This window comes from Pezoporus occidentalis, unplaced genomic scaffold (genome assembly GCF_034315485.1).
Source record: "Pezoporus occidentalis ecotype Australia unplaced genomic scaffold, CSIRO_AGI_Poc_V1 ctg36, whole genome shotgun sequence".
NCBI classification, from domain to species: Eukaryota; Metazoa; Chordata; class Aves; order Psittaciformes; family Psittacidae; genus Pezoporus; species Pezoporus occidentalis.
The window spans coordinates 2,409,647-2,423,969 of NW_026915591.1; the positions used below are offsets into that span (position 1 = coordinate 2,409,647).

At 44.3% G+C, this 14,323-nt stretch overlaps 1 protein-coding gene across 2 annotated transcripts in view; it reads right to left on the minus strand.

Annotated features, from left to right (window-relative positions):
* HIF1A (hypoxia inducible factor 1 subunit alpha) overlaps window positions 1–12,400 on the minus strand; it is a 31,605-nt gene extending 19,205 nt beyond the window's left edge. Inside the window, exon 1 of one of the 2 annotated variants that reach the window (XR_009967032.1) lies at window positions 12,141–12,400. Coding sequence is in view for 1 of the 2 variants with exons in the window: in XM_062630759.1 (XP_062486743.1) it covers window positions 12,141–12,175 (35 nt within the window). In the remaining variant the exon portion in view is untranslated. The remainder of the gene's footprint in view (window positions 1–12,140) is intronic. The other variant, XM_062630759.1, reaches the window with a different exon arrangement.
* Window positions 12,401–14,323: the final 1,923 nt, after the last annotated feature.

Below are 14,323 nucleotides of genomic sequence, written 5' to 3' on the forward strand. Positions count from 1 at the left end.
TAAGAATAGGATTGTGTTTTCTCCTTTGGTGGCATTATCAGGCTATTTGATCACAGAACTACTATTTCTATATAATGAGAAACATTAATAAATCAACAGTAATGGAGATCTTTTGGAAAACTAACTTATGGATTTCACCATTTAAAAAATTCCAGACATACAGTAGTTCTATCAGTTTCCATGAATGTAAGCTCATGTTCCTCAGAAGGGTAGCCTAAAATATCTGATAATACTTCCCATCTTGCAGATTTCTTCATATTCAATTTCCCCATGACAACAGAAGTTCCTGCTCCAGTCATGGACATCTTGCACTGAGAAGCTTGAGGCTCTTAACTTACAGATATATCTGGAAACAGCTATTACAAGAAGTCTGACCTTTAACAATACTGAAAAAAATGCTATATAAGCTAATTGATTAAACATTTCTTATGAAGACAGGCCTAAAGGAACTGTCCTCTTCATGAAAAACTAAGGCTGGAGGTGAAAACACATCTGGATTATCTTTGTTCCTCTTCTTAGACCACAGATTCACTGACAAAATTAACAGAAGTAATTATGCTGCCTTAGAGAGATCCACGCTTATAACTCCGATTTTTCTTTGTTAGCTACTCATTCAAGATCCCTACACCTGCAGAAAGTTCATTCTACAATAGAAACTCAAGGGAGCATTACTGGAAGTAATTGGTTTGCATCTGCCTAGATGCCTGCAGTTTTGTCAGGGCTTCCTTTTCAGCTGCAGACACTTCTAAGTTAAAACCCCCATGTTTTGGCAATAACACTGCGCACTTCAAGTCTACAAGTTTGTCAGGCTTGTGCAAATCACAAAGGGCATGTAGAGAAGGAGAATACAAGAGATTAAAATCAATGCTAACCTCACAAGTTGTGATTTGAGCCCCTTCCCTTATATTTTCTTTCTCAAAGGCTAATGTTCTTGAAAATATTTCAGCTAGTTTCTGGATTTTTGCCTGGTTTTAGCATGCTTAGCAGCAGACTTCAACATGAACAGTCAAAATTTCTCACAAACCACTGAATTATTGATCACTGAATGAAACACTGTTCTAATCAAGCTCACAGTGCTTCTGTTACAAAATAATCCTGGAGTAAGAGAATCAAGTGCTGCCTACTGGAGGGCTGCCTGAGCTTGTGATGGGCAAAACTCAAGGAAAAGTGCAATGCTGGTACCAACCAGTGCTGTCCAAGCAGCAGTCTCCTTTCCCTCTTACTAGGTATTTCCTTTCTAGAAAGGCTACTACTATAAACAGATATTTAAACTGTACAGCACAACAGTTTGCTATTTTTAGCTGCTGTTTAAAACTAAGCTGTAACCAATCTGAGTAAAACCCAGCAATTTAAATACGAAGATTAACTACCAGCTTCAAAGAGCATTTCTTTAATGGATCAAATTAATAGAGAAAAGGTCTTTCACAAATGAGGTTTAATTACCAAGTGAAGTCAGAGTTGCCTCAACATAGGATGCCACCAACTAAAAAAAATCCTTCACTGTTGCAACTACTCTAAGCTTTGTTACTTACAGTTGCATAAAGTAAATGAAAAAACACACATCATCATGTGTAGCTGCCCACAAAGTTCGGTGTAGTCAATTAAAGGATGATGAATCCCTGTATAGAAAATATATTTCCTAAGTGAGCTCTCATTCAACTAAGGGGACAGGGGAGCAAAGGAGCTCAAGGAAGCTGGACTTTAAACAGCCAGATGTGAACTGCTTTAAAATCAACTTAAATAAGTCATTTAAGAGAGATTTTCCAAACTGCCCCTATGTAAAGGGGCAGTTTGCCTTCACAACAGAAATAGCCATTCTGTTGAGACAACAGGAACCCAGGCTCCATTTAAAACAAACCCCCAAATTAAGAGCAACCTTCTGCTATCAGTCTTGCATGAAAGAAAACCTCCTAAAGACTCAGAAGAAAATCTGAGCTGAAGAGTGGATTATACATGCAATGAAAATATCAGAAATGCCAGTGCTAGGCAGGAAATTGCATGCATTTTCAGGTATGATTTTTCATGAACAATTTCAGTGCCAGACATTCATTTCCATTTTGTATTTCTGCCACCAGAATACAGAAGCAGAGAGCAATCCAGAGCAGGTTATGTATCACAGCTCACAGAAAGCAGTGCTTCACTGACAGTTTTAAACCCAAACCTATGCATTTTCTATACGTAAGAGATGTTCACATGCAACAGTTGAATAAACAACAGAGTTCCAACAGCTATTTGAATGAGAGACCCAGAGCAAAAACTTATTTCACCACCAGGATTCACTGCAGGCTCCCACTCACTGCCTCAAATCAGAAAGGCTTTAAAATACAGCAAGGTGGACATAAAGTTTTACAGCAAGCAAGAACTGGCCCAATGGCCTTCAGAACAAAGCACATCAGCAGCAATCACATTTGCACCAGAGTAACAGATGTTAACATGGACTCTCGAATGTGCAACTTCTGTCATTGTCATATGAATGATTTGGGTCTCTCAAACAATATACTGCTCCCCATAGCATCCCAAAGACCCCTCTGTCTACCACTGCATACTTCTACACGTGGTTCTCCAATTAAATACACCCCACATTTTTCATCTCCTTCAGTGGAAAACAAATCAATTTAAGCTGACTTGTTCCTGCTTATTTACCACTGCCTGAAGGAACCCTGGAAAATACCATCACTAACCAATAAATTTCAGTTTAAAAGAACTAGATTTAAAATGGTCAACGGACAAAGCTTAAAACATGTAGTACGTCAACTTTGCCTCTTTCTTACTTTCTAAATCACCACTCATTATAAGGAAAATTTTACACTGTGTACACAATATTACAGTAACACAAGAAACAAGGGAGTTCCTGTATGTGCCTTTATTGCTGTTATCTATTTTCTAGCACTTCTCCCATTCTAACTTACTGTTTCTCTAATCAGGTGGATTTTGCCCTAAAGATGTTTTCAGTTCCCATGTAAAAGAGCTATTGTGCATGTAATAATTAATCCAGGCTCATCTTTCTTGATTTAGGTTTTGCGAACATTCTAAAAATTCATAAGCATCTTCCGATAGCAATTCACATTTTTTCACTCTACAACTGTTTTCTGCAGTTGAGTGGATTTGTATTTATCATGGTACCTGCTCTTAAACAGTTTCACAGGAGTATACCATATGGAAATAATATAACCCAAATTAATAACATGCCTCAAATCTGCTAACATCTCATTACTGAACTTCCAACTAGTTTTCAGTTCTGCCATTAATTCCCATCATTTACCAGTACAAGATTCACACTCAGTACTTCAGTGTTAGATGCAACCTCTCCTCAGACTGTAAAACTAGCACGGGAAATACCAGGCTTAGAAATGGACCCACGAAAACTGCATCTGCTGTAACACAGCTTCATTTTTCATTCACTACGCAAAACCAAAAAGATGCAGCTATTACGGTGCAATACTACCCTAACAGTACATGCCATCATGATGGTATCAAAGTAGACCTGTAAGCAGCCTCTTATTTTGATTTTAAGATTGAACTCATTCCTGCAGCTGGTACAAAACTTGGTCATCTTTTCACACCTAGCCTAAACCATCTGTTTCTGCCAGCACAGCTGTATGCAACCCCCAGTCTGCAGCAATACCCCAGCAGAAGACATTAACACTGATATCTTCACACCAGCCTAACTAGCTGTGTTCAGGTGAACCATCTGAACAGCTCAACCTTAGGCATGTCCATGCCAGCCGCTCTTACCTACAGCACAACAGCGCACCAAGAAAATACTGACCACATACAAACTTGTGTAAAAAAGGCACAGACTGCCAAAGCCATTCATTTTTTCTGTGAGGAAGATAGCAAGCAAAAAAAAAACCCCACACCCAAATCTTATGTGTAACCATAAGCATGTGATTTTCTAGACAAAAGTCTTGCTCTTTATGAATTAATGAGCATTATAGCCCAGTAACCCATATCAGGAAAAGAAATCAGAAATACCTTATATACAATAAGAATTAAAGGAGATTTAACTGCAGAAAACAGCATAATAGCCAGGCAAAGATGACAACGCTGTATGTAAACTATTAGAACTCAATCCAATGCATATTCCCTTCTAACATAGCAATTTGATCCATTTTCATTACGTAAGGTAGTTACAGGCATTTACTCTAACCTGACTACCACCAAAAAAAAACTTAAGAGAGCCAGCAGGCAGTTCAGACCAAATTAGCTACAGCAGCACAAATGTTCTGAGTGAACACTGAAACCTACTGCCATTTGCAAAACGATGGTGGGGAAAAGCAGTGAGAAGAGAGTCCACCAAGCTACTCATGAACTTACAAAGTCAAGTCTTACTACCAAAACTGTGAAGTCTATACAAACAGCCATTCTACAGACAAGTAAATTGTGGCACACAGGAACAGGCAGCAGAGCCTGAAATTCCTGAAGCCAGCACAGGACCACACACTGCCAAGATTATCCATCACCTCAATTTGGCCTCGAGCTGACCTGAAACCCCAACTACCTCCCCGATTAGGAAGTGTGATCAAGAACTGAAAGCTTCCAGAATTAGTATTTCCAATTCAGAACGTGAAGCAAACCTGCTGTGTCCTACTACACAATGTAACCCACTGGTATTTTACCTCTGCATAGTAATTTACTGTTTTTAAACAACCACATGGCATAGAAATCGCTGTTTGCCAGAAAATTCTTTATTTTTTTTTTTCCCCAGCTTGGTTATTCGGCTTTTTGGTATAATACAGCATTATTTTTTTTTAATTACCTCTAGTCTGCCCTTCAGGATGAAAGATACTTTGTACTTAAATTGTGTTTATTATTACAGAAAAAAAACACAGCTATTCAAGAGAGGTATCTGGACACCCACTTTACACAACTAGCCACTAAGCACTCCCCATGCTTCAGCCCTCCTGCTTTTACTTGTACCAAGCTCACAACAAAGATGCAAAACATAACCCTGAGATATCTGTCAGGCTCTCAGTTAAGAATGCTTTAGCTACAAACTGGTCTGTCCTCCAACAGATGCAAACTCTTGATGAAGTGACTAATTTTAGTTTAAATCATGGCTTTAATATGTATAATTTATGTCATTGTATTCAGGTTTTCCAGATGGGAGGCTGGGCTTTTTCCCTTCAAGGTTCCATCCAAGTTCTTGTCCTTTTACCTCTTGTTCCTCAACCACTTTCAGTTAACAGGGCACTTATGATCAAAGGTTAATAAATATATATATATATAAAAAGAAGAAAAATCAAGCAAACAACAGAGATATAAAATCTTATTTTCCTGTATGAATAAAGAACTAACAGATCCACTAAGCAGTCAAGAAAAATACTTGCAACAACAGCTAGGACAAAAAGCCCACAGCAATGTCAGCTCAACATCCAGCAGATTCAACAGGGAACACAGGAAAAGGCCTTTCTGACGGACTGGGCACCAAATACTCCTGTCCCCTTCTAAACCATGTAGACCTTCTCATTTCTTTAGCGCAGGCTGAAGCCTTTACATTTGATGTGGATTACTTCAAGTCTTCTGTTCTGTGGAACGCATTCTCACCTCTTCTGATGGATGTAAGCAGAGGGCAAACATAACAAGGTAAGCCTCTAGTAACTCCCTCTCTAGCTTTATCAGTCCATTTACTATTCACAAAAAAAAAAAAAAACACAAAACAAAACCCCCAAAAAACTCACCATCAGAAAAACCCACCAAACAGGCCTTGGCCTCAGCCTCAAATTGTTCTGTTTCTTGAAATGTACTTTCACAATTAACACCAATCTGCTTTAGGATTGACAGCGAAATGACTCCTTCTGGCAAACAAAATGTGTCATCTTTTTCAGGTAACACTCCCAGGACTATTACAAATCGAGTTGATAAGGTGATTTGGTAAGTTACTGGGTGAAATCTTCCACTGCTGTAAATATAATAGCATAGTTCAGTGCTGCTGATTCAGTTTCCTCTATTCTTCACTTGAACTTCAGGCTCTATTTTAATGTAGTGAGTTACAAGATATAACATTTTTGCTCAGAACGCTTAACAAGCGTTCATTCACACCACACCAAATTAAACAGAAGATGCACGGCGTCTCCTAACACACACACACACAGTTTATAATGTATTGGATGTCTTTAAGGTACAACTAATGGATCATCTCAAAGCACCAGTTCTTCAGTGCCAGCACAGCCATTTCAAATGTCTTGATACTAAAATTTCTCAGTGTTTTAAAAGGCTTCATTTTTTGTAGAAGTCCCAGTATTATCAGGCTTCAACAGAAAAAAAAAAAAATTACAGATTCAGCATGTGATGAAACTCCTCTTTATCAATGCACTTACTCTTGAGATCTTAGACCAAACTCCCAAGCTGCTATGAACGGGCATAGCTTCAACTGAGCCTATGGCTCCACAAAGAACCTTAAAGTGTTTGTCACCTACATAAACTGTATTTAAAAAAAAAAAAAAAAAACAAAAACCCCAAACCAAAAAACCTTTATATATATATATATATGCTGGTATGCATTCCCTTGATTTCATGTTAATGTTTTTAATAGTTTCAGAACTTAATTTTTATAAAGGCTTTTATTCTAAACTAAATAATAGAATAAAACCTTTAACAGTCTTCATATTCATAGGTCATTTGAAAACCTGTAACTTTCCTGAATTTTCAGTCATTAGTTAAAGTAAAAAAGCTCACCTTCTCTCCTGGGCCATTTCTGTTGTTACCAATGTCGTAAAACCCCCAAGTGCCTCCCATTTTGGCGCAGTACTCAGTGGAACACTCACTTTCTGCATGCTCCTCCACTTGCTCTAATACAAAGGTTTCTCAAGAGAGGCTCAAAATACTCAAACTTTCTCAAATTCAAAAGAGAAAGGGCTGTTAGAACATGAAAAGATGATTTAGGTCCAAGTTCTTTCCATGCATTACCTACGTGGTTTTTCTGAGGCATGTAAACACCTGCCTATATAACTGTCTGTGAAGATAAAAGGCACATTTGAGCTGATGACTTGTAATCTGGAACATTCCTTCCTTTTGGACATCAGCTTACTAGAAACAGGTTACTGTGCCTTCTTGCTACAGTTCTTGCAAGATTTGTGTTTGGTTTGAGCTGTTTGTTTGTTAAATAACACATCTTGTAATCAGATCAGTATTTGCATCTCCTTGAAAGAGCAGCATCATCAGGAAAATCTAGATGCTCTCGTATACCATTGCTGAACCATGCAGTACTTCCCTCCTGGGTTTACTTAACAAAGCATATTCTACAATCATATAAAAATTATTTTGTTGGCATATCATAACACCAAGCTCTGCAAGAATAAATTGAGATTAAAATGCCAAATTCTCTTCTGCAGAAGAGCAAACAGAATAATCAAAAACCAGCTGTTTCTGTCATCCAATGTCCTCTTTAATACCAAAAATGTCAGATGAGCCTACTTGAAATGCAACCTTTAACATAAAATGGTGCAATATTACTACTGAACAACATGACACACTCAAGAATTCAATCCACTGAGTTACATAGGCTCAGCAAGAGTCTTCAAGGCTTTTGGGTCAGAAGCACACCAAAGCGAACAGGCACACTCTCAAGAATCTCAGAAGGGTGTGGGCTTACAGTGCAACACTGCTGACATTTGCTAGTTTTATCCATATTTACTGACTTTTATTTCCACTTCACCATCAGCAATCAGAGTCCTGGAAACAGCCTTATAAACTCCATGCATCATAGTTCAAGGATAGGGAGGAATAAAGGTCTACGATTGCTTTTACAATGCACCAAGAAGGAAGTATGCACCTGCAAGTGCATACTTTAACATTGCTGACTGAAGCCTTACACGTGATAGCAGCATGGTCTTCTCTGGTATCTCTTGTGGTGGTAGAAAAACAGCATGCAACCTTCTTCTCAAGGCTTACAAAGGACATACTTTAGCACGTCCTTACCTAAATAAGCCCTTGATGGACATTTCTGATGAGAAACCAACCAAGAAAATTGTGATGGCAACTAAGTGAGGGAATAAAATGGATTATCCACTTCACATCTTCACCATTAAACCAATAGCTGACTTAATTGCCAGGCTGAAGTTGCTGTTAACAGTATGCAGATTCATTTGTGTTGTTCCCCCCACCCGAAAAGGGTCCAGGATGTGCCTCCAGCGGCACCAGAAAGGAAGAGCATTCCTACACAAGACAGAGTTGCTAAAAAAGCTTGAAGGTACTTGAAATAAAAACCTTTTACCATCCCATCACCCTATTACAGACCACCTGATAACCAGGGCCATCTGATCACATCTGTGCTAGACCTCTTCACTAAATGTGGACTGGTTGTTGGTATTTCAGGCATGCCAATCAAGAGCCCCAGACTGCAGACTGGAGACACTGTTTTAAAAGGGCAAAGCAAGCTTTACTGTAAACAAAAAAAAAAAAACAGAAAACCCTCCTGCTGCTTCCATCAACATACTGCCAAACACTCCCACCTTCACTGATGAAAGGCGACCAAAGCATCACCAGAGCAAAATTATGGAAAATATCTTCAGTAGGCAAATCCTCCATGGCTATTCTTCCCTGAGTGTCAGTGCCTTAATAACAAGACAGGAAGGGCAGTAGCACTATGCTGTTGCCTTTATTTTTAGTGGGCATTCAAAAGTAATTTCTGATGGCTTTTATTGAAGGACCTCAAAACTGTTTCATGTCTGAGGAAACAGCAAAGAACAGACAGCACAGGCACTACCACAAGGTAAGCCCCATGGCAAGACAGACAATCCAGAAAAAAAACAGAAAGCAGTAAAACCACCATTCTGTAAGCCAGAAGCCACCCTGCCCTCCCCATACCTGTGGGGAGACACTACAGCAGATTTACTGAAAGATTTCTCCCCTTCTTACAACACAGTAGATACAAAAGGTTTCTGTATTTGCTTTCAACTCCAGCAATGGTGGCTCAGTTCCACCAGTACTGAAAGAAACTAACAGACAAAAAACAATGGCACATACAACCCTGAAGACCTCACACAAGTTTAAGAAAAAACAGCAGTAGCTAGTGCCCCTCAGCACCAGCAGCACAGGACCTGGGCTTCTCAAACAGATTTTGGAGCTGTACTCAGTGGCAGAGATTCAGCAGCAAAACCCTGGTCTTCCAAATCATCCCTTAGACACTAGATGTTAAGTTTCAAGTCTCAGATCCAAGAAGCTGAAAAGCTGAAGCTTTTCTGCAAGACACTCAAATGAGGATGTAAAAGTTCACCATCTTAAGATTCAGAATGAACATTCAAGGAATCACTTAAATCCTCCTGCCTCTAATTTTTATTTAGCACCCATCCCATTAGAAAAATGAATTCTGGATTGGTTTAAGTCCTTCTCTGCAGCATAACATACGTATTTTTTAGCGTGTCTACCTGCAAGCCACTACACCAAAGCAGTGTAACCAGTAACCCTAAATGGGTCATTTACTTAAAATGGTGCGAGAATTACTCTGCTAATAGTGAAGCATCACACCACAGACCTAGGGAAAACCTTTTCATAGCATCTGCCACCTACGCACTAGAGTTTATTAAAGTAATATTGAGAAAAATCGGCATTCTTCTCAATAAGTGCCTTAAATTTGAACCAAATGAGAGTCAATAAGCAAACAAAACTCCCAACAATGCTGTTTTACCAACTCCATGCACTGAGACAAACTCACCCTGGTAGCACATGGGGGAAACCCCAGGCTCACATGAAAGTGATACAACTACTGAAGAATAGCTAAAACCCAAATAAATACCTAATCATGTTACAGATACTTCATTTCTTATGGAATATTTCCACCTGTATGTATATGAGAAGCCTGGGACTAGATGAAAGAATGGATTCAACACATCAGTATATTAATCCACACTTACTATTATGACTAAATTACATTTATGTAAGACCAAGACACACACTCGGTCAAATTCCGTAATTCTGCATCTCACAGCACATAGTTAAGCAAATAACAAGCTTCACTTCAACTATCAAGAGCTAAGCACTATCCAAATACAGGCACAGAGAGAGACAAGGAATAAAAGGATCGCAATGCATGCCAAAACAGAGGTGTATAATACATACAATCAGTCAAATTTCTGTAATCGAAGAACAAGACTCAAAGGTCTTCTCCCTTAAAGGTATTCTCAACATGGACACCATCAAACCTAAACCCATCTAAAACAACACAGGTTCTTGAGAAACGCTCAAGATTCTCAGTAAGTTCTCTGGTGAGCTCATATCCTTCCTTTTTGCTTAGCCATCTTTGCTCAACTGCACATTCACAGCCCCCAGGATGAGCTTACCACAGATACAACTTTATGTTTTCGATTACAACCTTACAACAGAAATAACCTGAATGTTCCTTACCGTTTTATAAGAAACATTCCCAACTTTGAACTCTGCCTACAGGAAACAGAAAACAACGAATTCTCTTTCTTAAGCCCTGCCTTTAAGGAAGGAAGGATAAGCTTTGCATACTGATTCTTACATTCTGCAGAAAGCAGATTACATCCAGGACAAGGAAATTGCAAAAAAAAAGTACCCACGTGGGACAGAATGGTAAGTAAAAAATAACAAATGCTGAAGAAAAAAAAAAACACCAAAAAAAAACCACCAAAAAAACCACACACAAAACAAAAACCCACAAGCCCCACACCAAACAAACAAACAACAAACAACAAACCCGATCAAACCAAAACCAGCAACAGAACAATTTTAAGTCCCAAAACCTGCAACTACATCAGGGCAGCTGAGCAAAGCACAAAATAACCATTGCTGTTGCAACATCTTCTCCCAGACTTCTCAATAGCCATCAGCTTTCAGCAGAGAAAGGTTACAGAGAACCGGTGCTACCCCCAGGTGCCCCCCTATACGGATTTCATTAGACTACCCCTGCACCACTGTAACAACTCCAAATCACCACCGAGGTGATACAGACATAGAGGTGAAGCGCTGCCCGCTCCCAAGCCCAGAACCCTGCACTCCCAGCTCAGCACAAAGCTCACCATTCATTTTAAAACCCAAGCCAGTCTACTTCCCGACACAACTTACGCACTTTTAACACTGACGGCGTTTAACCTACTCAGATGACCCTCTGATACAACAGCTAAGAAAACCCATCTCAGAAAAAAAAGCACACCCCCCCCCCCCCAAAAAAAAAAGGTATTGATATCAATATAAATAAACGGCGTCTTCTGCAGATGGCGATTACTGCAGTTAATCCCTCCACAAAGCACGCCGGTGAGGCACCAACGCAGAAATCTGGTCACCCAAATACTCAAACTCCCTAACTTCACTGCCTAACAAAGGCTTTTAGGACTTTTATTTCCCCCTTCTAATTTGAGGTAACAATCCTTGGTGAATTATTCATACTCCTCAACTCAGTGTCCAGCCACCCTTCACACCGTCCCGTCCCCTCCCCCCCCCCAACAAGGGTTTAGGTTTGATGGTTTTTCCAAATCATATTTTCAGATTCCAAAAACGCCCGTTTCTACACAAAACCAGGCGGCCACCGAGCCCGGGATGATCTGGAGTAAGGCACAATCGATTCCTCCACACTCGTTTTCAGAGGCAAAGGCAGCCCGCGGTCGCTCCCCGCAGGCGCAGGGCGCGCCCCGGCTCCTCTCACAGCCCTGCGGCCGCTCCTCGCCCGACCCGGGTGTCTCGGTTTGGGCGCACAGGCCGCCCGGGCGCCACGGCGAAGCACGGGGAGCGGAGCGGGGCCCACGCACGTCCCGCGGGGAGAAAACACAGAGCGCGCTCCCACCCGCGCGTGGAGCCGTGCGCCGCGCCACGCCAGGCCGGCGGGACAGCTCCCGCCACAGGGAGCACCCCGGCAGCGGAGCCCCGGCCCGCTCCCCCCGCCGACAAAATGGCGACGTGGACGGCGGGGAGGAGAAGCAATGAAAGAGCGAAGCGCTCCGCAGGCCGGGGTAGCGCGGGGGAAGGGGAGGGGGCGGCGGTAACAAAGCGGGGGGCGGCGGGGTGCCCGGGGGAAGGCGCCGGCAGCACCGGGGGGTGGGGGGGGGCCGGCGGGGGGAGAGGGAGAGAGGCGGCCCTCAGTCCGGCCGGCGAGCGGGGGGCGGGCAGCGCGCTGCCGGCACGGGCCGAGCCCCGGCGCCGCGGGAAGACAGCTCGGGAGGCCTCCGTGCGGCCGGCGGTACCTCTTCTTGTCGGTGACGCCGCCGGGGCTGTCCATGGCGGCAGGCTGGCTTCTCCTCCTCCCGCCGGCTACCCTGGATGCGAGGCGGGCGGCTCCAACGGCCGGCGCGGAGAGATGGCGGAAGGCGCCGGGTTTGGGGCCGCGCGGGCTCAGCACATCGGGGCAGGCTACGGGGAGGTGCGGGCTGCGATGGGCGCAACGGCGACGGTGGGAGGCGCGGGGCTGCGCGCGGAGGAGGAGGCGGTGCGGGGGCGGGCGCGGCCTGCCCGGGCCCCGCGCTGCGCCAGTGAGAAGCAGCGGCGCGGCCCGGCCCCTCGGCCGGCGGGGTCAGCTGAGCGCTCAGCTGGGAGCGGCCGGCGCCGCACGTGTGGCGCTGCGCGGGGCGGGACCGACGCAGACCGGCCCCGGCGGACCCCAGGCTGAGGGTCTCCGGGCTGGCACCCCCCGCGTCCGCCGAGCGGGGCTCGCCCCAGCCGGGGTAGCTTGGCTTCATGCGGAGCAGCGCTGGTGCGGATCGCTAAAGAGTCGCCCCAGATGGGACCGCCGCTCCCTCCCGAGAGCCCGCCGGCACGGCCGCGCGTCCGTGGGCACGTCGCGTACTTTTATGGCACAGAACTTTATTCAGGGCTTGATGCCTCTCCCAAACGTTTCCAAGTCCTAAACCCGGGACATTTACAGTTAAAGAGTTCAAGCCCTCACGCTAATTACAGGGGCAGGGTGCTACGTCTCCGGGCGGGCCAGCGGAGTAACGCGCCGGTCATCCCGCACATTTCCAGCAAGCTGTGCAGCTTCAGGAGCCCAGGGAGGTCTTAAAGGACGGGGATGCGCTGAGGCACAGCTCTCCCGCAGCCTTCCCTCCCTCCTACCCAGGCAGGCCCCGACCCCGCCGGCCAAGCACCCGTCCAGGCTTGCGGGACGCGGGTTCTCAGTCCGCAGCATCGCAGTCTCTGCCGAGGCGCGGCGGGAGCGTCCCGATCCCTCGCCCTGCCCCGGGGGCGGTGGGCGGCCCGGCGGCGTTGCCCCGAGCTGCCCCTGCTCCACCAGCGGCCTTCGGGGGCACCATAGAGCGGCGGGCCCGGGCGCGCACCCTTCCACAGCCCCATACGGCCGTTTTAATCGTGCCGCCGGGCGCTTCTTCCGAAGGGCCTCTAGGCCGCCTGCGAAGCTCGGCTGGCCCGTGAAGCTCCTGACGAGTGGGACACTTGACAGGGCCTGCCCGGGCCTTACCAGGAGGCCTGGTGTTTCCGAGGGCACGCAGGTGCTCACGGGGGAGTCAGGCCAGAGGCCACACCCGTCGGGGCACAGGGAGAGGAAAAGTGGGGACTGACCCCACGCATGGAAAATTACAGGCTCCACATTGACCTTAGCTATGTACCAAGGCTGGAGAGGTGCAGCTCCCTGATGGAGGGACTCCAGAAAGCTCAGACCTTCCTTTATGTTTTGTGGGCTTCCTGGAAGAAGGACTGTAAGTGATCGTATGGAGCTGAACCTCATAAGAATACTCGGTTTGCAGCTCAGATATAATGATACCTTTAAAAAAAGCAGCTTTGACAGGCATAAGCAACAGCCCTGTGCTGCTGTGTGCGTAGGCAATGTAAGAAACATCTTCAGGGCAAAGCCATGCTTCAGTACTGCACCTTCCCAATACTTCTGTGATGGGCCCAAACTTCCAGATAATGAGCTGTCCTTTTTGCATACAACCATGGATGTCTTGTGTTTAGGTTTTGTTTTTTTGTTTTGTTTTGGTTTTTTTTTTGGGGGGGGAGTAATTTCTTTTAAGAAAAAGCAGGGACCATGGCATTAAATAGAAATCAGAAGGAATTTCTGTATGAAATTAATTGCTTCTGCCTGCAGGAGTCAGATATACAGAAGAGGCACAGGTGCTATTGAGTCCTTTCATTCCTTTAAGGTTTCTCAGCCCAACGCTGACAAAGCCCAGCTTTGCTTAACTTGTGAGATGTGACAACACATTAGCCCATGGCAGTGTGGCTGTGAATTGCTGGTATTTCTGTTGTTCTGTGCTCCCTGGAGCCTTGAGAAGAGAAATAATCAAAGCAAGACTCAAACTCAAGTCTCTTGTATAAGTAAGTACCAAGGAGCCCTATGTAAGCACTCACAGACAACTTCATCTTTCAAAATGAGATATAGAGAGTTTAAACATAGGAAGAAACTCAACCATGCACA